The 26,839-nt window shown below is 37.7% G+C and overlaps 1 protein-coding gene across 1 annotated transcript; it reads left to right on the plus strand.

The window, feature by feature from the left end:
• Positions 1 to 4,489: 4,489 nt before the first annotated feature.
• Positions 4,490 to 26,839, plus strand: SUCLA2 (succinate-CoA ligase ADP-forming subunit beta). Its single transcript, XM_085324920.1, has 11 exons — positions 4,490 to 4,630; positions 6,627 to 6,810; positions 16,744 to 16,843; positions 17,045 to 17,207; positions 19,814 to 19,942; positions 20,379 to 20,517; positions 21,362 to 21,523; positions 21,607 to 21,749; positions 23,986 to 24,106; positions 24,418 to 24,506; positions 26,029 to 26,839. Exons 1-11 carry the CDS (start codon positions 4,544 to 4,546, stop codon positions 26,101 to 26,103), a joined length of 1,392 nt encoding a protein of 463 aa, XP_085181046.1. The 5' UTR covers positions 4,490 to 4,543; the 3' UTR covers positions 26,104 to 26,839.

Raw genomic sequence — 26,839 nt, forward strand, 5'->3', positions numbered from 1 at the left:
GTTCTAAAGCTGGGGACTTCATCAGGGCCCTTTTGAGTTCAATATAAATGTTACAGCTGTCAGTGGTCCATTGAAGGGGGCCGGTTCGATGTCCTCAACAGCTTATATAAAGGTTTTACCATTAATCCATAATTAGCAATCCACAAACAGCACCATCCTACCATTCCTAAGAAGGTTCTTAATTCATGGATATTATGAGATTCTGGAAGCTGACAAATAGCCTCATTCCTTTCAGTGCTTAACTGTCTTTGTCCTTTTAAATTTTCAAAGCCTAGATAAATCACTGCCTCTTGTGCAATTTGAGCCTTTTCCTGGAACACTTGGTAACCACTAAGTCCAAGAAAATTCAACAGACTAATAGCCAATTTTAAACATTCTTCTAGAGATTCTCCAGCTAACAGGATATCATCCACACACTGTAACATCACTCCTCCTTTCTTGTCTTGTCTCCATAACTCTAGTTCTTTTGCTAGTTGATTTCCAAAAATTGTCGGACTGTTTTTGAATCCTTGTGGCAATGCTGTCCATGTATATTGAGTCTTCCTTCCTGTTTCAGGATTTTCCCACTCAAATGCAAAGAGTTCCTGACTACCAGGATCAAGTGAGATGCAGGAAAAGGCATCTTTCAGATCTAAAACTGTAAACCGCCCCTGTTTTTTCAGTGAGAGTAGTCAATAATGTATAAGGATTTGCTACCACAGGATGGATATCTTGCACTATTTGATTGACTGCCCTTAGATCTTGAACCAACCTATAGATTTTTCCATCAGCCTTTTTACAGGCAGAACTGGAGTATTATACTTAGACTCACACTCTCTTAGTAGATCATACTTCAAGAATTTTTGTGTAATAGGTACTAACTCAATCTTAACTTCCAACTTTAAAGGGTATTGCTTCAGTCTTACTGGGACTGATCCTGGTTTTAGGTCTATTCTTACAAGCTCAGCTCTTTTTCATTTTCCCAGTATCTCTCCTGCCCAAACAATAGGAACTGTCCTGTCTTCGATTTCTGATGGGATTCCTTTCTTTGCTCRTTCAACTTCCTGCAACAATAATACTGAAGCTTGGACAAATTTAGATTATGGTGTCAGTATTTCTACTTCTCCATTTCTGAATTTTATTTCAGCTTCTAGTTTTTCTAATAAATCTTGCCCTATTGAAGGCTTTGGTACATCTGGTAAATACAAGAACTGATGTGTCACGCATTGTTTTCCAATCTTAAACTTTAAAGGTTTAAAGAAAGGTCATTTCCCTGAAGCACCAGTAGCTCTCACTGTGTCATATCCTAACTCATGTCTTTTTGTGTTTAAAACTGAATAGATTGCCCCTGTATCCACTAAACATTCTATTTCAGCTTCATCTTCCCCCAGCTTAATTTTAACCAGAGGCTCTGCTTGGGGAGGTTTCTCTGGTTCCCTTCAGCCTCTAGGATCTATTGCTAATATGGGATTCTCTTGCTCTTCGAGCCTTTGCAACAACAGACACTCTTGCCTCCAGTGCCTTTCCTTCCTACAACAGGCACACCAGGTGTTCCCTACCTGAGGTCTCGTTAATTCTCTACTGTGACCCCTTCCTTGGTAACCTCCTCTAAATCCACCCCTCGGTTGTCCCTGAGGACTGTAGGTTCCTTCTAACACGGCCATTAGCCTAGCATTTCCTTTTTCTTTCTGCTGATCTCTATTCTTAGAGATCCACCCATGCTACATCCAGTAACTTTTCCCAAATCCCTAGCATCTGCTCCTCGTATCTTCTGCAACTTTCTCCTAGTATCATCAGATGACTGTCCAATAAACAAAGTTATTAATTGATTTCTCCCTTCTTTGGAGTCAAGATCAAGGGTAGCATATTTCTGGGCAGCCTCTTTCAACTTATTTAGAAAGTTGGTTGGAGACTCCTTCTGATCTTGTTTAACTTCATACAATTTCGACCAATTTATAGCTTTTGGTATAGCGTTTCTTATACAGAACAAAATCCACTTCTGATATTACATTAGCAACTGTTTTTGGCCATTATCATTAGGGTCCCAATTAGGATCCCCTGAGGGGAAGTGATGTTCCAGCTACCTTTGCAATGTTCCTATTGCTATCTGGGCTTCAGCTTGTGTTTTTACTGCTTTCAGAATCATTTCCCATTCTGTGCTATCAAACAGAACTTGCAAAATAGCTTCAGTATCTTTCCCGTTTAGATCCTGTGTTTTTACCATCATTTCAAAAGCACTAGCTACCTGTTTGGGGTCATCTTGATAATTACCAGCAGCTATTTTCCAATTATTTAAATCTACGATTGAAAAGGCCACTTTCACGACAACCGGACCCTCGTTTCCAACTGCCTGCCTTAGTGGGGCTTGTAACACAGCTTCATGTCAACTACGAGTTCTCTCTGCTACCGGTGTGCCTCCTACTGTACTCCTTTCAGGGTCYTTAGATTCATCATCCAATTCTCCCCTTGCCCAGGGAGGTGCTTGATTATTATTATGAATTCTCTGCCTTTTCCCTGGAGCCACCAACATTTCTAAATCCTCTTCCTGCTCATATTGAATTAACTTCAGACACCTCTGCCCAATACTACTCACAGAACAACATCTCTTCAAAACTTCTCCTTTTTCTTTTTTCACATTTATCCTTTTATAGGGCCAAAACCAGAAGGTCAGTTGGGGCTAAATTAATTCCGCACTGTGTCTGCCATTCAGGATGTTGTCTTAACATAAAGAACATATCTTCATACATTACTTCATCCCATTTTTGTTCCCCTCTCAGAAACAGCATTAATTGTAACAAGGTGTTATAGTTTAAAGTACCATTAAAAGGCTACTTTTCACCATCCTCCAGCTTGTATAATGGCCACCGTTGATTGCAATATTTAATTAAGTTTCTTTTTGTTGCACCCCACCCAGGGGTCTGGCAATCTGATTCCAATGTTTCAAGATACATCTAAAGGTGATTTCTTTAAAATATTGCCCTTAACACCCTTAGACAATCTGGCACCCATTCTATCTAGGATTGATAGTTAACCGATATCACAGATTCAAAACGTAAAACAGAATCGTAATTCCAATAAACAAAACCGTAATCAAACAAACCAGATAACAAAAATACTGACACGGGAGACTCTAACCCCTTTTACCAAAATAACAAAATACAGACACTGGGGACTCTAAGCCCTTTAAAACAGAGCCATAATTCCATAAGCAAAATCGTAATCAAACAAATCAGGTAACAAAAATACTGACGCTGGGGACTCTAGCCCCTTTGATGGGGACTCAACCCCCTTCCAATGCAATGGGGTCTTGAACCCCTTCCAAATCGAAGGGGACTCTAACCCCTGCCTGGGTCCTTATACTCAACCCCACGAAGCTTTCGCTATGTCTTATGGGCAGGTAACCAAACTCCAGAAAGAAGGTCTTCTGTGCTTACAAAGCAGAGGTCCTTGCCCGAGGGCTCTTCGGTCCGGGGATCAGAGGTTCTCCCGAGAATACCTCCGTGCCGGCTGMGGTCCCATGATCCCAGGATCTGTCGAGGCTCTAGAGCAAGGTCCCATCTAGGTCGCCAAAATGTTACCATGAGTTGGCAAATCAAACTCTCAAGGACTCAGTTTTGGAGTGTTAGAAAGCAGGCATCCCTTATTACAGCGGCACCAGATGCACAGGGATTTCTCCACCTCACGTGCGTGCCGATGCGTTTAGCTTTAGAGATTAAATACAACTAATTTTTCTGGGAATTCATCAACATATTCATTACTTTTCTGAAAACTCATTATAATATGTAAATGTCTTTGACGCATGTGCATTCCTGACCTTGGGTGGTCTTCGGGGTGGTTGTCCATAGCCTTCCTCATCGGGTCCTTTAGTTGAACTTATTTCTTGTGTGTGCTCTATTTACTCTTGGCTTGGTTACACAATATTTAATTGTATGAAAAAAACGTTACAGCCAGCAGAAGTTCCTGTATCTACTGTACTCAAGGACTTCACATCTCAAACTTTATCTTGCCAGACCCAACACAGTCATCAGCCCTGCCTCCACACAGGAGGAACCAGCCTGTTCCTTTAGGCTCGGTATCAATATATGCACGCTAATTTGCAAAAGCAGACACACAGCTGTAAGCTGCATGAGGCAGAAATTATTATTTTATTTGTATCATGTACCAAGTCTGGTAGACTGGGGGAGTAAACATGGTTGTCAAAATAATTACATATAAACATTGGGTCTTCAATTTGACAAATGATTTGTTTCCTTTTTCCATGAAGACATCCTAAAAAATGAGGGGGAAAAAAACCGACCCTTCGGAGTAAACACGGTCGCCGATGTCCCCTTCCGACCCAGCCTGGAAACCCTGCTGCCCTGCCGCAGTCCTCCGCGCCAGGGGGCGGCACGGCCGCCGCCCACGGAGACCATAGAGGCGCCCCCTAGGCCGTTGTTTTTGAGGAAGAGGAGCGGCGCAAGCGCTTCCTCCGCCACCCCGTTCGCGTTCGCTCTGCTCCSCCGCCCGCTCTCGATGGTGGCGCATGCGCGCTGCAAGGGGCTCCTGAGGGCGAAGGGGCTCAGCCATGGCGGCCTCCATGATCTGCAGCCGGGTGTCGGCCGGGCTGAGGGGCAACGGCTTCCGCGCCGCGCTGGGCACCGCCACGGCGAAGGTAGCGAGCGCTGGGGAGCGGCGGGGGGCCGAGCCGGGCCAGGCAGGCGGAGGGGGGGGGGAGCGGGGCCGGCCGGCGGCGAGCCGGGCGCGGCCGCCGTTGGGGTCGCCCCTGTGAGGGAGCAGCCGTTGGGGGTGGCCGCCCACCGCCTCCCCTCCCCGTGGCCGTCCGTCCGTCCGTCTGTCTTTGACGTACGCGCCCCTCCTCTCCCCGGCTGCTGCCCCGTTGTGGCTTGCGGCAGGTCTTCCCGGCGGGGTTCCCGTTTCCATCTCTTCCACCCCCTCTTCCCCGCTTCTCCTGACTTATTTGAAAATTCCGATATTTCCATCACCACCACCAGGCGAGTCACCCGCGGGGCTGGGCTGTGCTAGGAAACACGCTTCTCCCAGCTCGCCTCTCCCTAGCAGTCCTGTTGGGCTGCCCTTGCCTCCCGTGAATCCTTCTTTGGAGCGTGATCTCGTTCATGACTATAGCACCCGTGGGGAGGTGGGAGGGGGGAGAAAAGAAGAGGGCTGGCGAGTCTAAAGTGTAAAATCCTCCGTGCGACTCTTCTCCTTCCCCCTACGGAGGAAGGTCGCTGTGCGTTGCCCTCTCGTGTTACGCTGCAGTCTTTGAGGGCAACGGCCGTCAGTCAGCTCCAGAAACAGCAGCCACAGCAGTCGGCACCTCTTGCTTGGGTCTGATGCCAAGAAAAGAGCCTGGTGCTTGCAGAAGGAATCCTTCGGAGATTAAATAGGTTCTGACGATTTGCTAGACTGAAATGCCATAGTAAGACTCTTGCGTTGTCAGCATGCCCATTTAAAATTAAATAAACTCTAGTCTATTATGAATTTCCCGATACAGATTGACTTTTTTGTGTTACTTCTACCCAATAATACTTTCTTTTAATCAAAGATAAAGTCTTACTTGTATTCAGGTCTGTTTTATACTTTTCATACCTTTAACCTTTCACCTCTAATCAATGTAGGTAAATTGACTGAGTTCAGTAGGTTTACTGTTTTGTGTATATGTAAAGTTAAGGTCATATTCTTTTACAGTGAAATATAAAATGCCACAAGTATTTTTGACAGTTGTGGTTGAGATTTCTTTTTTTTTTAAGCTATGAAATATAGTTACTTTACAAGTTATATTTTGGAAATCTCTCTCTCAAAGTCCATCGGTTCATGTAGTTCATGTAGTCATATCATCATGTCATCAGTTCATGTACTTATAAAACTTGTGATGTTTTATAAAAAAAATTCTCCTGGTGTTGCTGTACATGAAGTATCCAGTCAGAAATTCTCAGTCCTGTACATTAGTTTTGTAGAAGAAATTAAGGAATCATTTACTCCCAGCTGGAGCTTTCTAGACTTTTCTTTTACTTAGTATTTGAAATGTTAAAGTTATCTTGCACTTCTGTCAAACTTCTGATTCAATATTGAWGTTTGAAACTGGTTATCTCTAGTTTTCTGTTTCCTAATGTTCATATGAAGGCTAGACAGTCTGTTCTGTAGCAAATTTGCTGCATCACACCATGTACCACCTCTAAGATTGATGTAAAGTAGTTCTTACTGCCCCTCTTTCCCAGAGCTTAGTTCCCTTAGCTTGACAGGAGATAATCTACYAGAATTTTTGAACAGATCTATTCTGTGTGCTTTTCTTCTGTTTTTTTATTCTTCCAGACTCACTGAAGATATTTTTTTCCCCTACAACTATATTCCTTGAAGTACTTAAATACTAACTAAACACTCAAAGGTGTTTTAACCGTGCCAGCCCTTGCTAGTTGCTGCTAGCAACTGCCCYAGCTGTGCCCCAATAAAAACCTAGACTGGGTATGAATGACTAATGTGGAAGAGCGATATACAAGAATCCTAGGATTTAGTGTTCAGATGTTTATACTGGTACACTAAACTRTACTTGTTTAAAAAATAGACTTTTTAAGAAAAAGCTAAGCAAGAGAATTGTTTGTTTAAAATACAGTCATGTTCTTTGATATTTTTTTCCCCTCCTCCTTCAGGTACTTGGTGGATGTCCAGGAATACTCAATAACCATCGGTTTCAGGTGCAACAGCAACAACRGAGGAGGCTGTCACTACATGAATAYTTGAGCATGGGACTGTTGCAAGAGGCTGGCATTTCTGTTCCACATGGACTAGTTGCAAGAACACCAGAAGAAGCTTACAAAATAGCAAAAGAAATAGGTATAATATTAAAGAGAGCATATACWATATAGATATGGGAGTTGATGCGAGGTGTAACTACTTTTTCTGTCTTTCCCGGTAAGACATTTCTTGGAGTTCTGAATATACCTTCTCTTAAAGAGAGCCTTTCCCGTGGATAAACKTTCTTGAAGATTTGAATATTTACATGCTGACATAATCTGAAGTTTTCTAATGCCTAAGACTGCACAATGCACAAGCAAACAGTGAGCAAACTCTTGTTTTTGCATTGAGAAGGGCTTATGCAGTTATACTCCATTCCTGAAATTTAGGTTGAGAGACACTTGATCCTCCTTCCAGGGAAGGATATGAAGGTATATTARCAGCACCATTATTTCCATACCCCAAACTCTGCAAATGCTTTTAGGGTAATTTTTGATCCTTGTTTAGAAGGAATRTATTTTGAGAGAATGGGGAAAATATAAATCATATTATGTACCTAGACTTCTTTGAGATGTGTAATGCACTCTGGTTTGTGCAAATCCTGCATTTCCCCTCTCAAGCTAGACAGAGGAAATCTTGTGTGAATAGTTTCAGTGGTCATGATAGGTAAGTCCAGAACTCCCAACAGATCAGAGAATTCAAAGGATACATACCTTTATACTGCAGAAGGGAAAAATCCTGTCCTTTTGTGGAYGTGCTGTCRCAGCAGAATACAACTRCTCCTTTCTTGKAGAAGGGAAGAACTGTATTGGCTTGTAGTTATATGCTAGATTCCTGGCTTGCTAGTGAAAAAGCATCCAGTCTGCTTTGCCTGGTGCTTAAATACTTACTCAGATTTAGGCTTTAATTTAGGACTTGACTCTCCATTGATTCAGCTCTTTACCTACCACCTGTCTCTAAAATTTTGATTTTAATTAGGATCTAATATACAAGTCAGCTTCTATTCTTTCTATCTGCAATGCTAATTTATATAGTTTACTTCAGAACTTTTTTTCTTCTGRAAAAATAAAATGTGTTAGGCTTGTCACAAGGTTTTAATGGAAGTCGTTACTTGTTACATTCCATTCCCATATATAAAAGCCTAAGCCTCTTTAGACCACGATTCCAGAGGTTATATATTTTGTTAGATTCATTTCTGCTTTGTGTGTAGATTTAATTCAAAGAGCGAGATCTGACAAAGAAGAATTCTTTTCTAGAGTRAGTTATACTGCTTTATAATGTACAAAAGAATTGAAAAACCTCTTTCCCTTCAGACCTGATGGCCTAGAAATTCAGATACTGTCTGCTTATCTCCTTTGCCTTGTTCCCATTACAAAGTAACTGGTACCAAAAAAAAAAAAAAAAATCAGTGCAAAGGAAACTTGTTAAAATACTTTTGTTTTTACTACTCTGAGAATAGTTTAAAAATTTAGTGCCTCACCTCTAGTTAGGGATGAGCTTGTAGTATGATGTGAGCTTCACAAATACAGCATACCCTTTTGCTTGTGTTAATATCTGCGTAGACTTTCCGCTGGTGGCAGACGAGATGAGTCTATGTCTCTTTGCTAGAYGATAGGAGAATGTTGTGAGTCAGGATTCCTTTTTTTGTACCTTTTTCTGAGAGAAGATCTATAGTGAAGTAGATRCATCTGTGATTGCTGTTGTATAGCTCTATATCATCCATGTGGCATCACAGGTATGTCTTATCTGGTGAATGGATGCTGTGCAGCTTCTCGGGGTAGGGAAAGTGAAGTTGTGAAGTACTGTTTAAGCAAAAGTTAAGGAAATCTGGGCTTCTGGATGTTTGCTGTATATRTTTTCCTTTAAGTTGGTTTTTGGCACAGACTGGCTTTGCTTGGTGCTAGAGAAGAGAAAGGAAGACTGACCAAATGGAGAGCGTACTATAGGAGCCTGGGTTTTGAGGCATTGTTTAAACATTATTCAGAACTCATTCTAAATAGTGACARGTTATCCTTKGCTATAGTATTTTGATTTTCTTTGTTAATATAGACTCCATTTCTCCATTTGTTTACCTTCAATATGTATATAAATCCAATCCCTAAGAGAGTGAAAAAAAATAGATATTGTCCACCTGTTCATTGTTTACTTTTATTGTGTAAGAGTTGTTGCAAGTAGATAATAAGATTACCTTTTGCTTCACTTTGTGTGCTAAACTGTTTTTTCAAATGTTTGCCTAAAATGTTACAAAGAYAGAGCAAGCAGTATTACCAACTATCTCTGTAGTGCTGATCCACACTCTCCTGATAACATTYTGTCAGAAACCTGCTCTCTGTAAACTTGAATTTTTGACACCAGTTTTCTTTTCTTTTGCAAATACCTCATTCCAGTTAGAGATARGTAACTTCTTATGCTGGTGTAGGTYAATAACAAAAGCATCCTTTTCATTAACAGAGACTGTTCTATTTTAGCTGTATCAGTGTAACCCTCTTGTATAAACAAAGCCAAAGCTTACTCTCACTGCAAACTAACATGAGGTAGAMTCAGGCTGATACATAGTAATGTTGCTGTTTCTCTTAGAGCTTAGTTGAAAGAGGAAACTCCTAAATAATAAAAAAGATAACATTTGTTAGAATTTCATCCAAAGTTATATTTATCTTGAGGTCTGAAGCAAGTTGAAATAATCAGGACATCAGAAAGCATTCCACCCTCCCCTCATTTCTTCAGGTTCTTGTACTATTTTTTTTCTGCTAAAGTCCAAAGTGTCCTAAGTAGAGCAAATTAGCTTCCCTATATGTAAAGCAATTTTGAAACTTACGTGAAGTAAAATGCCATATTTGAACTTGAACATCTCTAACATKAGATGAAATTAGATGATGTGAGAAGCTTTTGAGCAATGATTACAAATCACTTATGAATTCAGTCTTAAGCAAGCAATTTCAAAATTCTATTTTTTCCCCAAAATTTGATTGCTTAGCTTCTGGTACCAGATTTCTTCAAATACTTTCTTAACTCAAACTCCTCTTYTGACTGTGTTTCTGTAGCTGCTTTTTGTTTATTTTCTGTTAGGAGTAAGAAAAAAAATGCTTTTTTGTTCTGTAGTGGGAAGGTTGRACACATTATTACAATATTGGTTTTCATATAGCTTTTTCTTTTCATATTTATTTGCCTTTTGTAGCTTTATGTCATTTCAAGTGAGGTATTATCACATAGTAGTTCATAGAACTCTCTTCTTTCAGAACAATTAACGTTGAGTAATTCAGTCACTCAGGACAGTTTTGGACCTTCTATAAATGTTGCTACTCTCTTAATTTTCCTGCAGTAGTTTACTGTCTCCATTCAGTCTCTTAGAACTCAGATCTAAATTGTGCTGCTGAAAAAATCCATTSCACTCAGAAGACTTGTATCTGATGCCGTCTTTAAAGATCTTATTGATCTTTTTTTTTAATTTTTCTAGTCATCTGTGGTCTTGCAATATATGGCTCTTCATAGGTTACACRGATGTCTTACTTAAATGTTAAATAAGTGAGTTGAATAACTTCTGTTCCAGAGTATTCGTAAGACAGAAAGCCTCTTGATGAAGAGCCTCTAAGTTTGTTTCCTCTCAGCATATCTGTGCATTGTAGCTAATGTTTGTAATGACTGGTGCTGATTTAGGAGATGATAGGCATTTGCTGTCAAGATCATAACTAATAAATCCCATGACTATTGATTGAAGAACAGCTGTGTCATCTGTGCGATAGCACATAGCTCAGCAAGAACATGCTCTTCAAAACTACAGGCTTATAGTATTGCAGGTTGCTGAGACAGCTCCTATGAAAGTGTATGTATCCCTGTAACTGAAGTCTTGATGCATTCTGACACCTTCCTCTACTAACAGTTGTTTGGGTAGAAGGGAGTGACTGCTGTATGCCTGTAGAAAAGTYTACCTTTCTGCTGATATAAAGCATAAATTTTTATTCTTGATGATTTGAGGTAGGATTTCTGAAGCGATTAATATTTTGAAGCATCTTTGTTTTTCTGGCAGTGTTGTAGGGTTTTAACATATTAAGTCCTAGACCTTAATGTTCCTGGCCGACTTTCAAATGTTAGTAAATAAAATAAGCTGTATAGAATAGGAAACGTTGTGAAACTGGGCATTCTTACACTTTTCTGAACCAGAGTCCTTGAAAGACAACTTAAAGCAATGGAGTCCTCTGTACTGCTACTGCAGTTTAAAAGATCTAGTCTATCTCTTTATCAGCGTAGTTTATAAGGAGGGATGTTTTTGTATATTTTCTGCAGAATGACTCAAGTAATTGGCTTAGCTGCATTCCTGCARACAGTTCCATAATTATTAGATCTGTCTCTTAAGAGCTTTAAATTCTCTTGAGTGTTTTTATTCTTYTTCTGTATATTCTCTAATGTACACTCTGTACCCATTTAAAAAAAAAGTAATGCATAAACCTATGTAGATTTATAAATCAATTTGTTGATCTCAGGCTTGCTTTAGTCAGAAACCAAAGTTTACTAAAATGTGTAACTAGGCAAAGTACGAGCTTTTTATTTATGCTTCAGAAGCTTTGGTATACCAGACACGATTGCCCAGAAGCTTGTGTTGTTGTCTCAGAGCATGCCACATCTTCATTGGTAGTCTTGATTATAATTATTTTTTTCTTTCTGTGTCACACTGAAAGCTCACATCTAATTTATTGTTCCTAGTACTTCATGGCTGTTTTGCCATTAACAATTGCCATTTCCTTGTTTGGGAGTTACCTCCTTGCATGCATTAACTGATTGTCTTTTAGGTTGTCTTTAGAATCTGAAACTCCAGACAAAGGAGTTTATTGAGACGTTAGAAGACATGGATGGTGTTCCAAGAGACAAACTTGTGCAGAAATCCCTGATCWCTGAAGCGTTCAAATAAATCTGCTGTAATGATCAGATTTACTAAGGATACTAAGTAGTTTTTTCAAGCATGTTTCTATTTACCTGGCCAAAGTCTCTAGATAACCAGCACTAGTAGTCTAGGAAGTCAAAACTCWCTGCATTTCTGGCAAACACTGTTTTTTGACATCTGAAGGTTATGTTTTGCTTCAGTCTTTGCTTCTCTTCATAACGCTTCGTTCTTTTGAAGTCCTAATATTGAAGTGTATTGATGATGATAATTCATTAATTCAAATAACTTTGATTACTGTTTTTTAATTGCTTGATTTAAGCCATTGCCAAAACAAGCCTGACTTGCAGGTTGATGAAAAATTTGATGCGGTTATTTAATTAATGGAAGAATGCRTTTGCTTAGAAAATAATATTTTGTAATAGGCATGAAACATCTTGTTTGCTCTTCAGACTGATACAATTCCTTCAATGAAAGTATGAAGATTCCTAGCATATACTTGTCTCAGTAATCATACTTTTAGTTTGCATGTAACGATTCATCTAGTATTTGAAAGTTTCAAATGCTGAAAAAAATGTTCAGTTCTAACTAGTTATTACTTATTTTCAAARCAAAACATAGACGGTATGCTCCTAAGACATTCTCTGCCTGTGTATTCGGAGTAAGGATTGGCATGCCTTTTATAGTGAGACTTCTGTTAATAATGCATTGTTAGTTGCCAAGCCTGTCTTTTCCTTCCTTGGTTCCAATAAATACAAWGATATGTAAAAATTCTAAATGTAGAATTTTTATTATATCTCTGCAATAAGAAAAGATTGGTTTGCATTACAATTGAATAGCAATTCTTCCAGGAACTAAAAGCTTTTAAATACAGAATTAATGAGGCAGGAGATATGAGTTTCTGTTTCTGTCGCAGGGTAAGTTTGCAGCTGACTGGTAGTTAAGGACTTGATTGACATTTGTGCTGTTAACCTATCTCTGTCTCTTACTATTTTAATTATTTACCCAAACCTGTTGCTTGTTTTATCGGAACACATTAGTCTTGTATACTTGCGAGAGTGTCATTGTCATAATCATCAGACTTTGTGCTTCCACAGAAAATGTCAGAGAGAGAACAGCAATCCTTCTTGCCTCTTGAATAAATTTATCATAAGATTGTACTGTACYTCCTAGATCAGTGTTTGTAAGAAGGTGTCCTTCTTGTAATTTGAAAGCTCAGGTTGTGAATTCAGAAATTATTCCTTCCAATCAAAAAATACCAATATTGCTTGARATAAAATCAGGCTGTTTCGTGGTTGCATTTCCTTCTCACTTTTGTTGTCCAGCTAGTAATCCATTGCCGTAGATGAAACCTACAGTATTACTATATAGATTTGGTTGTCCTGAACAGATGCTAGCTCAATGTTTTACTGATTTCAGGCACTTGTTCTTCTCATTGGTGTCTACTCTAATTTTCTGAACACTTCCTGATTCTTTTCAGTCTGTTTTATTAACTCCCATTAACATGGAAATGTTATTGCTCTTAAYAAGAGCCTACTGAGCTTTGTATTGCATCTGTAGCTTGTTTGCCTCTGTAGCTTGCTTGTCTGAGACCTTAGCTGTAGTGAAAAGTTTGTTGATTTGATCTAGTGCCCAGGGTTAATGCCAAAGCTTTAACCACTGCTGAAAGCAGCAGTCCAGCTTTCTGGTCTGTGCACTTCTGTGTCCTTGTGCATGTGCTAGTGCTGTCACAGCGTGCACAGGCTTGTGGAAGTCTACTAGATCAGCTTTTGCTTTAAGTTATTACTTTTTCTGGTATTCTTGATCGCATGGCTGCTTGTACTGGTATAAGCAAGTAAACTGCAGTGAAAAGCTGAAGACAGGAAACAGGACAGGCGTTGTTAAAGTGRTTGTAACTACTAGAGTACTTGTGTTAGTGTAACTATCAGAGTACTAGAGATACTAGTTGTAACTACTGGAGTAGTTATAACTAAACTGTTGTAACTACGTACGTGGATACCTGCACCTGGGCAGAGACTACTATTTTTTCATCAAATTAAAAGGGTAGCAGTATTTCAAAGCACTGTAAATAAAATGAAGAAGGGCACAACCATTCGCACTCAGTTGAAAATGGTGTCAGTTTATCCTTTCCATTTCTTTGTAGGGCTTTGTATAGCAACAGTTTTCTCTACTGTGGGAATGACTGTGTCAGACTGTGTGGTGGTGCTGCAGTTGTTACACTGCAGATGATATGTATGACCAAACGTTTCTGTCATCTGTGGTTTTACAACCACTTTAAATAAGAGCTGTAGGARAAAAAAGTTTATTGAATAATAAGCTTTTTGTGTGGGTCAAGTTGTGGTTATCTCATGTCATGATACCTTTAATTTGATTTCAGCTCTATCTGTGAAGTTTAATTGCTTGTAAATTGCCTGATGCTATGCAATCAGGCCAGTCGTGCATCCTGCCAAATATTCTGCCTCATGGTAGCGAAAGAACAGGCTATTCAGGGAGAATGTGAGCTTGGCTATTTTCTGCAGTCCATACCACTCACCTAACCCCAGCATCCGTAATTGTATTAGCCGTGTTAGATGTGACATCTCTGCCTAGTCTTTTTAGTGTGTGCTTACAGAGCTGTTGTTCAAGAATTTGTCTAATTTCTTTTTGAACCTCCTGATTCTRCCTCCATGTCTTCTCATGCCTTCCACTGTTGTCTATGTAAAGAAGCATCTTTTTTTATTTTTATTTTTATTAAAAAAAAAAAAACTGACTTTACTTGGTAGGTGGTGTTTGTTTTCAGCTGACATATATACAGCATGTAACAGAGTGTATTGATACTTGCAGAAGTCTTTTTCCTCTTTTGTTCTGTCATTCACCAAGTATGGTTAATGACAGTAATCAGGTTTTTGCTTCAGTCTCTTTTGCTAGATTAAAAGAAGTGCCAGACTCTTTTAGTCCCTTCTCATAAGAGAGACTTTTCAGTTCACTAATCATCTTGGTAACTGTTCTTTCCAATTGAAGATTACTGCTATGATTGTGCCCAAAGCTGGACATAAAGTTTCAGATTAGATCTCATCAGAGCTTTATTGGCATCTGATTTGGACTTGTTCGTATTTTGGTATTTATTGCTGTGAGGAATAAACCCTACCATGAAGGTACTTACAGGTGACTTCATGAAAACTTCTCTGTAGAAGCAGCTTTTGCATTCTAAACTTAGTGTAGGAGATGAAAGGTAGGATGTAGGGTGGAGAAATAAGACCCTCTTCTCAACTTCCTAAGGGTCTGTTAGTGGAATTTCTTGGTCTTGATTGCTGAGTATATAAATGCTGAATCTTTCTGTGATGCCAGACTTCTATGGAAAGCTTAAAATAGTAAATTAAATAATACTGCAAATATTTTGAATGTTAAATATTTGAATGTCAGGATCCTCAAAACCTTGTACAAGTTTCCATATAGATCCCCTTTKAGCAGGGGAGCAAATGTCTTTTTTGAATCTCTTCATAGAGAGGAAATTATTTCCCTCCATTTCATGGTAACACTCAAAAGTGATATGCATCCAAATGTTGTGTTTGTGCACATGTAGAAGATAAGTTGTGTTTAAATGAGTGGAATATTATTTTTTAGCTTGCATGCTGGAGTATGTAGTTTTCATTTGTCCATAAAGCTACTATTTTTAATCCTCTTCATGATGACGTTTAGTCTTTCTGAAAGCAAGCAAACTGCACTTAAAGTAATTGCATAAAGGTTGGTCTCATGARTAAAAAAAGACCAAAGTCTTGTTTTGCATGGCTTCCATGAAACTTCTTAGTCTACTTGATTTCCACTACTCAGTAGCTATAAGAATAGTTACCTTCAAGAACTGAATTAAATCTTAGATAATAAGAGACCATAATAAATCTACGTACAACTTGCATGTGTATAACTGTCATGCTTCTCATGCCAGAGAGCTTCATACCAGTTGTGAATTTAAAGATCTCTGTTAGTTCATCCTGACAATGAAATAAAATCTACAAGTAGCTAATTGGGAGTAGTAACTTGAGCATTCCCTTAGCTATAACCACGTTAACTTCTAATACTCTGCCTATTTTATTCCATCTGGGCTTACAGTATGTAGGTTAAAATTTGAATTAATACAGCTTCTTGGTGTCTTGACATTGTCCTTCTCAGTATGCACAGAGGCTAGTTTTGCTAGCGTCCTGTAATTTCTCTGATGCTTTTCCAAGGTTCCTTTTCACATCTGAGAGGACAGCAAGTTCTTTCTTTGTCCAGAAAGACCAAAGTGGCTAAGCTAACTGCAGCATGGAACAAGATGCGATGGGCCACACAAATATGRATGGGGCAGCTCTTGTATTTTGCAGTCTAGTTGCTTTCTACAGTGTATTCAGAGTGTAATTAAACTTGAGTAGTGTCTCAGAGCTTTGTTTTTCCTCCATTATCACTCTAAATGACTTGATACACTTTATTTGCTTTTTATTTTTCAGYGACACTGTAGAATATCCCAGTTGATCATGATTTTATTTTAAATAGTACTTTAAAAATGCAAATGTACAGCCTTCCCTACCTAGAAGAGTATTTTGGAAAGGAATTTTAAAACACTCAACAATTTAGTTAAAGATAATTAACTAAAAGGCTTGCTCTGCTTCTTCTGAGAAAAATAGTGGATTTGCATAGGCCTCTGACTTCTGCAAAGCACTCAAACTTAAGCATCGGTGCTCTGCTGAATGGAAGCCTTAGTGGACATACAATTAACTTGGGTAAGTTGCATCATTGCTAAGAAGATAATGGTTAAAGTGAAAACCTAAAGTATTCTTATTTGTCTGAGGAGAATTAAATTTAATCTTGTTAATAGTCTGTGAGATACCARCCCTTTCTTACTGATGGCTTAATCACTTGTGATTCAGACAAATGTGTTAGTAAATCAGAACATGCAAAGATGAAGGATGTTTTTTGAATACTGACTCACCAAGGTTTGTTCACAGAACAGCCTAAAACTGCAGTTTGTGGTTGGTTTGGGATTTTGGGGATATTCTGTGTGAGTTATGATACAGTTTTTGATTTACGTATTTGTGTTTTGAATTTGGGGAGGAGGGAATAAAATGAAAAGCGCCTTTATTATTCTATCTGGGGCAAATTGTTTTAGGAGTCACAGATGTCAAATTGTGGGTTTTCTTTCATTCTAGGTTCAAAGGACCTTGTGGTAAAAGCACAGGTTTTAGCTGGTGGTAGAGGAAAAGGAACATTTGAAGGTGGCCTCAAAGGAGGAGTGAAAATAGTTTTTTCGTAAGTCACTTMTAAATTATCCAACCAAGTGGAAAAACTTCAAAATTTTATGTTAAGAATGAGTTGAAGCTGTTGAGTAGTTTAAAACGAATGTTTTAATWATTAAGTTTAAAAAATAACAAAAACTAGGTAAATTTTTTTTATGCTACTTCTGTTTTCCCAGTGGTTTCTTTGTCACATTCTGAGCTTCTTGTATTCTAGTCCAGAAGAAGCAAAAGATATCTCCTCCAAAATGATTGGAAAGAAGTTGTTTACCAAGCAGACAGGAGAAAAGGGCAGGATATGCAATCAAGTATTTATCTGTGAGCGCAGATATCCCAGGAGAGAATACTATTTTGCGATAACAATGGAAAGGTCATTTCAAGTGAGTAATACTAGAAATAGAACTCAATTAAGTTGATTTAAAAGTTAAAAAAAAATACATTGTTCACTGTAGGGGTCACTTGTATCTGAAACTCAAATATACRTGAGCTGAACTTCCTTTACCAGAATCTCTTGACTGTATGATTGCCTTAGCATTATGAATGTTTTACAATGTTGTGTTACAATTTAAATTTAGAGAATAATAAATGACTGTTGGTAGCACCAACTGAAATTCAGAGTTGCTTGGTGAAGGGAGAGATGAGTGGAAAGAAAGAGGTTGTTTTATTTWTAAAGTTTACACTTATCTACCATATGCTTATAGTAGAGTTTAGTTAAAAAATATTGCTCTCCACACACATGCACATTTTCACACTACTTRAGTGTGTTAGAAACAGGGTAAGTAAAAGCCAATGGTTCTGGATAAATCAGGCATCCTTGTCCCCCAGTGTGCAGAGATTGTTGGAGGGATACAGAAGCATCCCTCATAATTCTGGAAGTGCTGGTAGCTTTCTTATGGTACTATTCAGGATCTGAAAAGAAAATTTGGCCTGGAGGTCTGTCTTCAGAGCTTGTASATGAGGAAAACCACAGTCTTTCAAGCTCTTATGTTCTGTGTAGTGGTATGTAGATTTTAGGCTATGATGCAAAACCAGTTCCTCAAACCTGTCGGTGTATAATCTGGCAGAATACTGTTCTGTTCTCAAGCAAAGAGAATGAATTGCTAAATTACTTTACCAAAACCACGGTAAAACAGATCTTGAAACTTTGTCTTCTGAAGCCCTACAAACTGAGGTTAGTCTACTCCGGTGCTTTAGAGTTGATGGAAGCATAGCTCTTTGTAGTTTGAGAGAAGTATCTCAGCCATGAATATGAAATCATTTTGTGTGGGTTAATAAGGAAACTAGTCTTTCTGTTGTTTATTTACAAAATTAGTAGYTAAATATTGTGTTTGTTCCTTCCTCTTCCTTCATAGTGTTATTTCTGATAAGTAAATATAATATTTCTTGGGTTTTAGTACAATTAAGAGACTTGGGCACCTGTATTCTGTCATACTGTATAAAAACTGGGAAGAGCAGAATGGTATARTATCCATACCAGATTTACCACAAGGTGGCAATAAAATACTACAAATGACTGGATTTTGTAATCCGAAATTTTGTACTATTCAAGCAAGCATGCTTATTGAAAGAAAATTTACTGAACTGATTTAAGCAAATTAAGGAGAGAACAAAAATATATTTTCCTAACTTGCTTTTGCCATAATCTTAAACAAAAATTGTATTAGTGTATATTGAACATAATTTTGAAGGTTATTGGTTTTTTGATAGGGATGTTCCTTATTTTTACTGTTCAGTTTTTATTTTTTGTTTTTAGATATGTTTATAATTTCTATAACTTGTCTAGGATTATGATGATGAGGAAATATCTTTCAAAAGAGGGAAATGTAAAGGTTGAGYAACATGTATTTTTTATTTCTGTTGCTGCAAACCTCTTCAGTTAAGGGGAAAAAAGAGTTATAAGAATAGTCGGTTGAAAATGGAACTTTGTATCTCAAGGTGTTGTTCATCAGTGGGACAGAACGACTTATGTCTTAAGCAAAACTGTTCACATGGGTTAACAGTACCAAAGGATTAGTGGAATTATTTTTCTGTCATGTTTGTAGCTTTCTGACTGTGCTCAGGATGTGAATATCCTGAAAAGTCGTGCTGAACCTTGCTGCTTGATGTAGGATAATTCACCATCTATGTGTTCCTGGTTGGAAAAATTGTGATGGGAGGGGAGTGGAGTGGTTGCTAGATGTTCTGTGAACCACCGTCACACTTTCTGCAATTAACTGTCAGCAGCTATAAGGCTGTTTTAATGTTTAAAACTTGTGCTAATAGGAAATGCTGCCTGAGTACTCCAGCTGTCRTAATCTATGCATAGCTGGTGATAAGGAAAGGTAGTTGAGATGACACAAGTGAGTATATCTTGACTGTAAACTGGAGAACTGATCCCTAAGTGAGAGATTTTTCAGATATCATGGTGGTGAGTCCTTGATGCTTCTGTTGAGATGGAGACAGAAGCTTTTTTTGTTTTTTCTCTGCTAAGATTGTCATCAGTTTCAGATATCTAATTTATTCTATTGTTGAATAATTGAGCATAACAGGGTGAATGAATGAGTGCCTTGGCTTTGATGTGTGTTTGTGTAGGCATGTGGAGAAAGGAGAAATAAGGTTGTTCCTTCTCTAGTGACAGTTTAACCTRGAAGATAAAACACATGACAACTAATTTGAATCTTTCTATCAAAATTTCAAACCAGTATCTGTATGTTAATTCATCTGTTGATATGGGATGTACAAAAGAAAGTTTTCCTTGTTACAAGARGTTGAACCTAAGATACACCTTACAAATTGGAAAATATTATTCAAAGGATATGTATAGCTGTATTTAATAAAAAAAATAGCAACATTCTGTTCAGTAAGATCATACAAGTAATTTGTCCAAATCCAGATTTTTCAACTAACAACATRGTTTTATTTTTGTGAAGTATCTTTTGGGAAGAACTAAGTTTCAATGATATGGTATAAAATTACTTATGCTTTTTTTTTTCCCTTCTTGTTCTAGGGTCCTGTGCTGATAGGCAGTTCTCAGGGTGGTGTTAATATTGAAGATGTTGCTGCAGAGAATCCTGATGCGATAATTAAGGAACCCATTGACATAGTAGAAGGCATAAAAAAGGAGCAAGCTGTTAGGGTAATTGTTAATGTGGAAAAGTACACATTAGTGAGGATGGGAGTGCTGCTTCTAATTTTATAAAGTGTACATGCATTGAGCCTGCTGAGTTSTCTTAAACCCCTTTTTGACACTTGAAACCATTTGTACTAGATACTTAAATATTTTCAGTTTGGTAGTTAATATAAAACTAACTCTGCATAGCAATGTTTTATATATATTTGTAAAGGTGTATATAATACTGATCTCTAATTTTATTATCTCTCTTGTTGGATAAGTGCAGTCTTTAATATTAAAAAAAATCTTTTCAAACCCAAGAGTTACTACTTTTCTGGAAGATAGGAGAAGCTCTACAAATTCTGTTGACACTGAAATAATAGCTAAAGAGAGATTGCTGATTTGTAACTGTAAATCCAAAACTGAGTATCAGTTAAGATAACCATTCTTCTACTTTCAGCTTGCCCAAAAAATGGGATTTCCTCCTAACCTGGTGGATGAAGCAGCTGARAATATGATCAAATTATATAATCTTTTTCTAAAATATGATGCTACCATGATTGAAATAAACCCTATGGTGGAAGATGCATCAGGAGTTGGTAATGTTTCTTCTCTTCATATTATTCTTGTAACAGGTTATKTTTTTGCAAATCTAAGATAGTTGCTATTCACTGACTTCTGCTAAAACTTCAGCTATCTACAGCATGCTACATTGAGAAATGAATTTAATGTAACAAATAAATCTCAGAATCTAAGCATAGCAAGTGTAAGGCATTTCTAGACACTGGATCTTTTCAAAGTTAGTATTATGAAGTTGGCTAAGCCAAAGGAAGTTGGGGAATTCTCCCCTGTCCTCAGTAACTGTGTTGTAGTATGAAGAATACTCTATATTTTCTATTTCAACTGCTATATCTAAGTGAAACTTTGTTTTGTGTGTGTTCTTCTGACAGCTTTTCTTCCAACTTGGCTAGCTTTTTCTGCTGTGTATCACAGCACTCACTCTCTGTATATATTTAGTTTAGAAGCAGAAATCTAAGATGAGTAAAACAAACAAACAAAAAAACAACCTCCCCCCAAAACAAAAGGCCTTCTGTAGGGATTAAMCTGATGCTAACTATTTAAACACATTTTGCTCAGATTTATCAAAAACCTTGTTGTGGAGCTTTTTCTTTTTTAKAGTSTCTTAAGAAATATTACTATATTTTGCTGTTTGCACAATTAAAGGGACATAACTGGTTGTCTGTGTGGGTAGCTGGARAGCATCTGGCAGTCATACCTACTGTGAAATGTGTAATTTCAGCAAAACTTAAGTTGGCATTGCATGAGCTAACCACCAAGTTCGACTTCACATATTCTTAACATGTTCATGTAACARTTGACCTATTATTTTAGTAGCAATGCCGTTAAATGACATGTTGATATTTTTTTCTTCTTTCCTTTCAGTGATGTGTATGGATGCAAAGATAAATTTTGACAGTAACTCAGCCTATCGTCAGAAGAAGATCTTTGATATGCAAGACTGGACGCAGGAAGATCAGAGAGACAGGGATGCAGCAAAAGCTGATCTCAACTATATAGGATTAGATGGAAACATAGGCTGTTTAGGTATGTCCTATTTAATGAATATTAAATCCACTAAAAGTCGTTTACAAACTGAATTGATAAATGTAACCTTTMTTTTCTTATAGTCAATGGTGCTGGTTTAGCTATGGCCACAATGGATATAATTAAACTTCATGGAGGAACTCCAGCAAACTTCCTAGATGTTGGTGGTGGCGCTACAGTCCAACAAGTAACAGAAGCCTTTAAACTTATTACCTCTGATAAAAAGGTGAGGGAGGAGTTGCCATGTCAAGGTCAARTATGATGGAAAAACAAGTTATATTTTAAAGTGTAATGCTTAGTATATATCTTCTAGAAAACAAGTTTTACAAGTGTAGAGTTAAAAAGAGAAGAAAATAGAGATGTTAGCTAAATCTTGACACAGATGAAGAAGACTTGAAAAAGTTCTGACGTTTTATTTCTCCTTTTAAAAAGATATTCTTCTGCTGAATATTGAGTAGGCCATTTGTTTTCCCCCTGCTTCCCTCATTGAAGTGACAGCTGTATTTGAATCTTTCCCAGAAATCTTTTTGAGTCTGAAATTCCCTCCACCTGCTGTTTAAGCAGAAACCAGTTTTCAGATAGATTTCCATTACTTTTCTTTTTTCACTTTTTTTTTTTTTTTTTGCACTTGGGTGCCTGTTTTGCAGCTGGATCTGATTTTCACATGGAGTTGCAGGGTGGATATTCTGTGCTATACACAAACAATAAGATTCTGAGGTACTAATTATATGATAATATAAGATAAAATAACTTCATAATGGGCTTGGAGGGCCATTAATGCTTTGTCTTATTCAAAATTTCCCAGAGATGCTTGAACAGTATTAGAATAATAAATTGCTTGTAACCAGAGGAAGAACTTTACCATACCAGAAAGATAATGAGAGGCTGGCTTGACTTTCTTTGTAAGAGTTGACTATTTCAAATGGGAACTGGAAGTCAGTTTGGGACTTCTTAAAAACAAACAGCAAAAAAGGAGGTAACAAGGTGGGCATGCCTTGCAGGAACTGTTAATGGTATGTTACATTTGCACTGGAATTTAGAACAGCTTTTGCCCTCCTTTCAAGGAGGGTACCAGGAACAAATAGAGGCTGCTGATGTGTGCACAACGCAGTGCTTAGTTTCTTTCCTGTTGGAAAGATTCTTATTAACATGGATAACATGCTTTCTTAGAGTGTTCTTATTTTACCTGTTTTCAACAAACTGAGGAGAGAGCAAAGGACACAGGCACAGAACATTTGAGGGAAAAGGAAGATGGTCCTCAAACAAGAAGAAGGAGGGAGCAAGAAGCTGGAGACTGACAGTTTAGAAGACAAGTTCTTGCAATGCCGCATTGTCTGCTGACTCATGAGATGCTGTTCACGCACAATTTCTACTATCTTTTCCTTTCTGACTGTCTTCAGCTGCTTACTTTTCTTATCAAAAAGGTGACTGGCTGGGATTCTGGTGCTTAAAGTAAAACAGCAGTACARCCCACTGGTGGCATGGACTGGATTCTAGCGGGGTCTAGTTCCGAGACTGTTTGGAAAAGCCTCRTAGGTGCCGGTCTAGATTGCTACTACTCTCTGGGAACAGAAGCAAGAACAGTGTGACACAGATGAGCCAGTTTAATTATAAGAAAATGAGAACCAAGCTACTGTGTGCCAGCTGCACAATGTCTTGCCCTGTTAGGTTTATTCTGTGTTCTAAGGCTGTCCATCTTTTTGCTCCTACTTTTTTCCACGTTTCACCGACTGACTGCAATCTTTTCACCCTTCCTTTCTACCACTTAAGTAGCAAAAGTCTTTTCCTTAAGCTCAGACTTGGTCCTTCTGAATGAAAAATATTTCAAATGTCTTACCTCTAAACATGTTAACTTTTGTGGTAAAATATATACAGTGTCTTGCATATGAGCTTTGTGTATTTTCTGTGTTCTTCAGGGCAGTTTCTTCAGTATGCTGAGGAACTAGTGTGGAAGATATGTCTGCTTAGATAACGTTAGAAAGGGGAGTATTAAAATGTTGACAAACTGAGTAGTTAAATGTCTTTAATGGCTGAGATTTCATCTGAATTGCTTGAAGAAAAGCAGTGCTCTCTAGAATATTCTGAGTATGWCTAGTCATGGGCAGCTATGGGTTAGTGCAGAAAATGTTTGTGTTTCTTTTAAAGTTATTTACTTACAGCTTGTATTCTTTGTAAGGGAAATGGCTATTTCCTGCATCTCATGCTGACTTGAAGGACAAATGTGGAAATTTCCAGGGACAGGTGTTTTTGCAAAAACATTTTCCTGAAGTAAATATCCTGCTGTATGTGAACTCTACTTTTGCTCCTGAAGTTCTCTATAACATGGATATTTACTCTTTTGGGCTGAGGCCCTCATTGCACTTCTAGAACTTGAATTTTTGCCAAATTGAAAGGCTGAGTGCTACTTTTATCTGCTGTGCCTCTGGTCATTTTTAATTTGAATATTGTCAYTTATTCTATAGGTACTGGCTATTCTGGTAAATATTTTTGGTGGCATTATGCGATGTGATGTGATTGCACAAGGTATCATTATGGCAGTAAAGGATTTGGATCTAAAAATACCTATTGTGGTACGGTTGCAAGGTGAGTATTCTTCAGTGGGTGGTAAGTCTATATCTATCTGTACTGAAAAATATTCTTAAGCTTATATTTTGCATAGCAAGTTGCCTGTAAGTTGAAGACTGTGGAAAAATAAGGCAAACCTAGAATTTAGGAGTTAAGGATTGACAACTTCAGTTAATAGAGATTTCCTATTCTTTTAAATACTGAAATAGCTGTCTTTTAGCTTTATCCACCAGCTTACTTCTGCAACMCCTTCACTAGAAAATATAAGCATATTCTGAAAGCAATAGTATGCTCTTCAGTAAGAGTTGCATTTTTATCTGTTTCTTAAGGTACACGGGTTGATGATGCCAAAGCTTTAATAACAGCTAGCAGCCTCAAAATCCTTGCCTGTGATGACTTGGATGAAGCTGCTAAAATGGTAAGAGAGCTGTTTACATTCAGAACACAGCATCTGTTACAGAATATTCAAAAGYGAAACTCCTTTCATTCAACTAAGAGTATCCTAGGATGAATCACAGTGTCAGTTATAATCAAGGCCTTGCAGCAAATGTTTCACAAATTAATAGGTACATAATTTTAAAAGCAAGGAACTATGTAATCAGAAGCTATTACATTCCAAAAGTTTCTGTATTTGGGACTTCAATCCCCTCTCCCACCCACCTTGAAAAATAAGATTTTTTTTTTAAAAAAAGTTTATTTTAAAAAAAAAGGGAGTAGGTAAACTACCAGATCAGTTATCTACCTTGACAAGGAATGGATAAGAACTTAGTTTTGTAAATTGGAAGAAAATACTTAAATCTAGATTGCTGAAAAATGCAAGATAACACTTCCTCTGATATAGTAATATAGTGTGCATAGTTAAGGCCACACCTGCTTGATTGCCCTGTTACCTCGTAAGGTAGTTATATAGCCAGACAGGTTGTTGCTTGTTATTTTGCTTCCTGGGGCTGAAGCTCCAGAAGCAGCCGTGGGTCACTTGGAGGAAGAATCTGCTTGGCCTGACAGTATGTCCTCCCATTTTAGAGAACGGTGTAAAATCCTGCTAGGACTGTCTGTAGAGGCCCTTTTTGAAAGGATTACAGTTGTATTTGCATGTTGTACGTAGGTAGTTCCTTAAATAGCTTTACGTAAGATGATGGAAGGAGCAGGATAAACAAACAACAAATAGAATCAGCATAATGAGTTGAGAATTCCAAGGAGTGATTATAGTGATTATAACCAGAGATGTTAAAAGGTTTTTTGTTTTGTTGGACCTACATATTCAATACATGTTTATAGACTATTTTTGTTAACTAGGACTTTAGATGCYTTTGCAGTTAGGTAATGTGGAGTAGGAAACATTAGAAGGGATCTGGTGGATTTTGTATCATGGGGAAACTTACAGTTCTGAGTCTTCTCTTTCCTGATGGTCCTCTTGCTCAATTGTAGTATTTAATTCTAACAGGAATTAATTCAAACAAATTCTGACTAGTTATGCAAGAGGAGTTGAGAACTCTGCAAGGTATCAAGAGTATGGTCCAGAAGTGATTGTAACAAAAACTTACAGGAGGAAAAGATCCTAGATATTTAAAATCCCTTGTAAATAGGCAACCCTACAGTCTTCTGCGTGCCTGCCCTGCTGCCCAGCAGCATGGTAGATAAAGTGGTGAACTTGCAGCATTTAGCTTGCTATCTGCTTGGTTGTAAATGAGAACCAGACATTGTATAACAGTGTGAGATGGTTTGGGTTTTATTTTCCGAAAGGCTTGGCTAATTCTTCAATTAAAGGTGGTTAAGAAGCACTGAACTAGGTCAGTGTGTTGGGTGATGGTGGTTGTTGTTTTTAAACACTAAGAATCTTATTCTATTCTCTGCCACTACTTTGTTTAAAATTATTATCTTGTCCAACTCAGTCAACATAGGAGTGTTTGAAAATGAAGTGTTTATTTTTCTCTTTCCAGGTGGTGAAACTCTCTGAAATAGTAAACCTAGCAAAACAGGCTCAGGTGGATGTTAAATTTCAGCTGCCAATTTAATCTGAATGTCATGCCACTGTCTCATATGCTTTCTGAAATACTGTGTTCTGTGGGATATCTTTCTTTTTTTTGTGTGGAAGTTTAAATTGTTTGACAGGCACACAAACTTAAAGTATCTGGTCTTTCATGTTAACATTCAGATTGGTCAGAATTCTTGTAAAAGTGTGTATTGCTGATATTTAGTCCTTAGTTGCTGTTTGCAAGCCTCCAGCTTCTGCTGCAGAATGTCACTTGCAATATACTTCTGCATTGTCCAAAGCAAAGTTTTTGGTTGAAAAATAATTATTCTGAATAAATTCTAAAGTTACTTTACTTGTAAATTTATATTTGCCTTAGTTAAAAATAAATGACAAGACTCTAGTTGTCCATGTGGAGAAATATATTGAAACGGTATTTTATATTGGAGACAGTTGTACTCAGCAGTATAATGGACTTGAGCAAACCAATCATTATTTATGAACAGATGCATCTGAACATGCCCAGAAACATTTTTTAGAAGTGCTTCTCTGAAGTAGCTGGTTACTCTTCTGGACAACATGTTTAATCACTACAAAATATACTGTAGTACTTAGATTTTCGTGATTTCTGGTCCTTACAAGAAAGCATCATGTAGTTTTGTATATGAACAAGCATTTACCATGCTTCAAGGAAACGAAACACGTGAAACACATGGAAAACTAAAATGTCTATTGTACATTGCTAATAAAACTGTACATTAATAAAATGTTTCCTGAAA

This window comes from Rhea americana, unplaced genomic scaffold (genome assembly GCF_003343005.1).
Source record: "Rhea americana isolate MKP2758 unplaced genomic scaffold, rheAme1 scaffold_95, whole genome shotgun sequence".
Taxonomy (NCBI): domain Eukaryota; kingdom Metazoa; phylum Chordata; class Aves; order Rheiformes; family Rheidae; genus Rhea; species Rhea americana.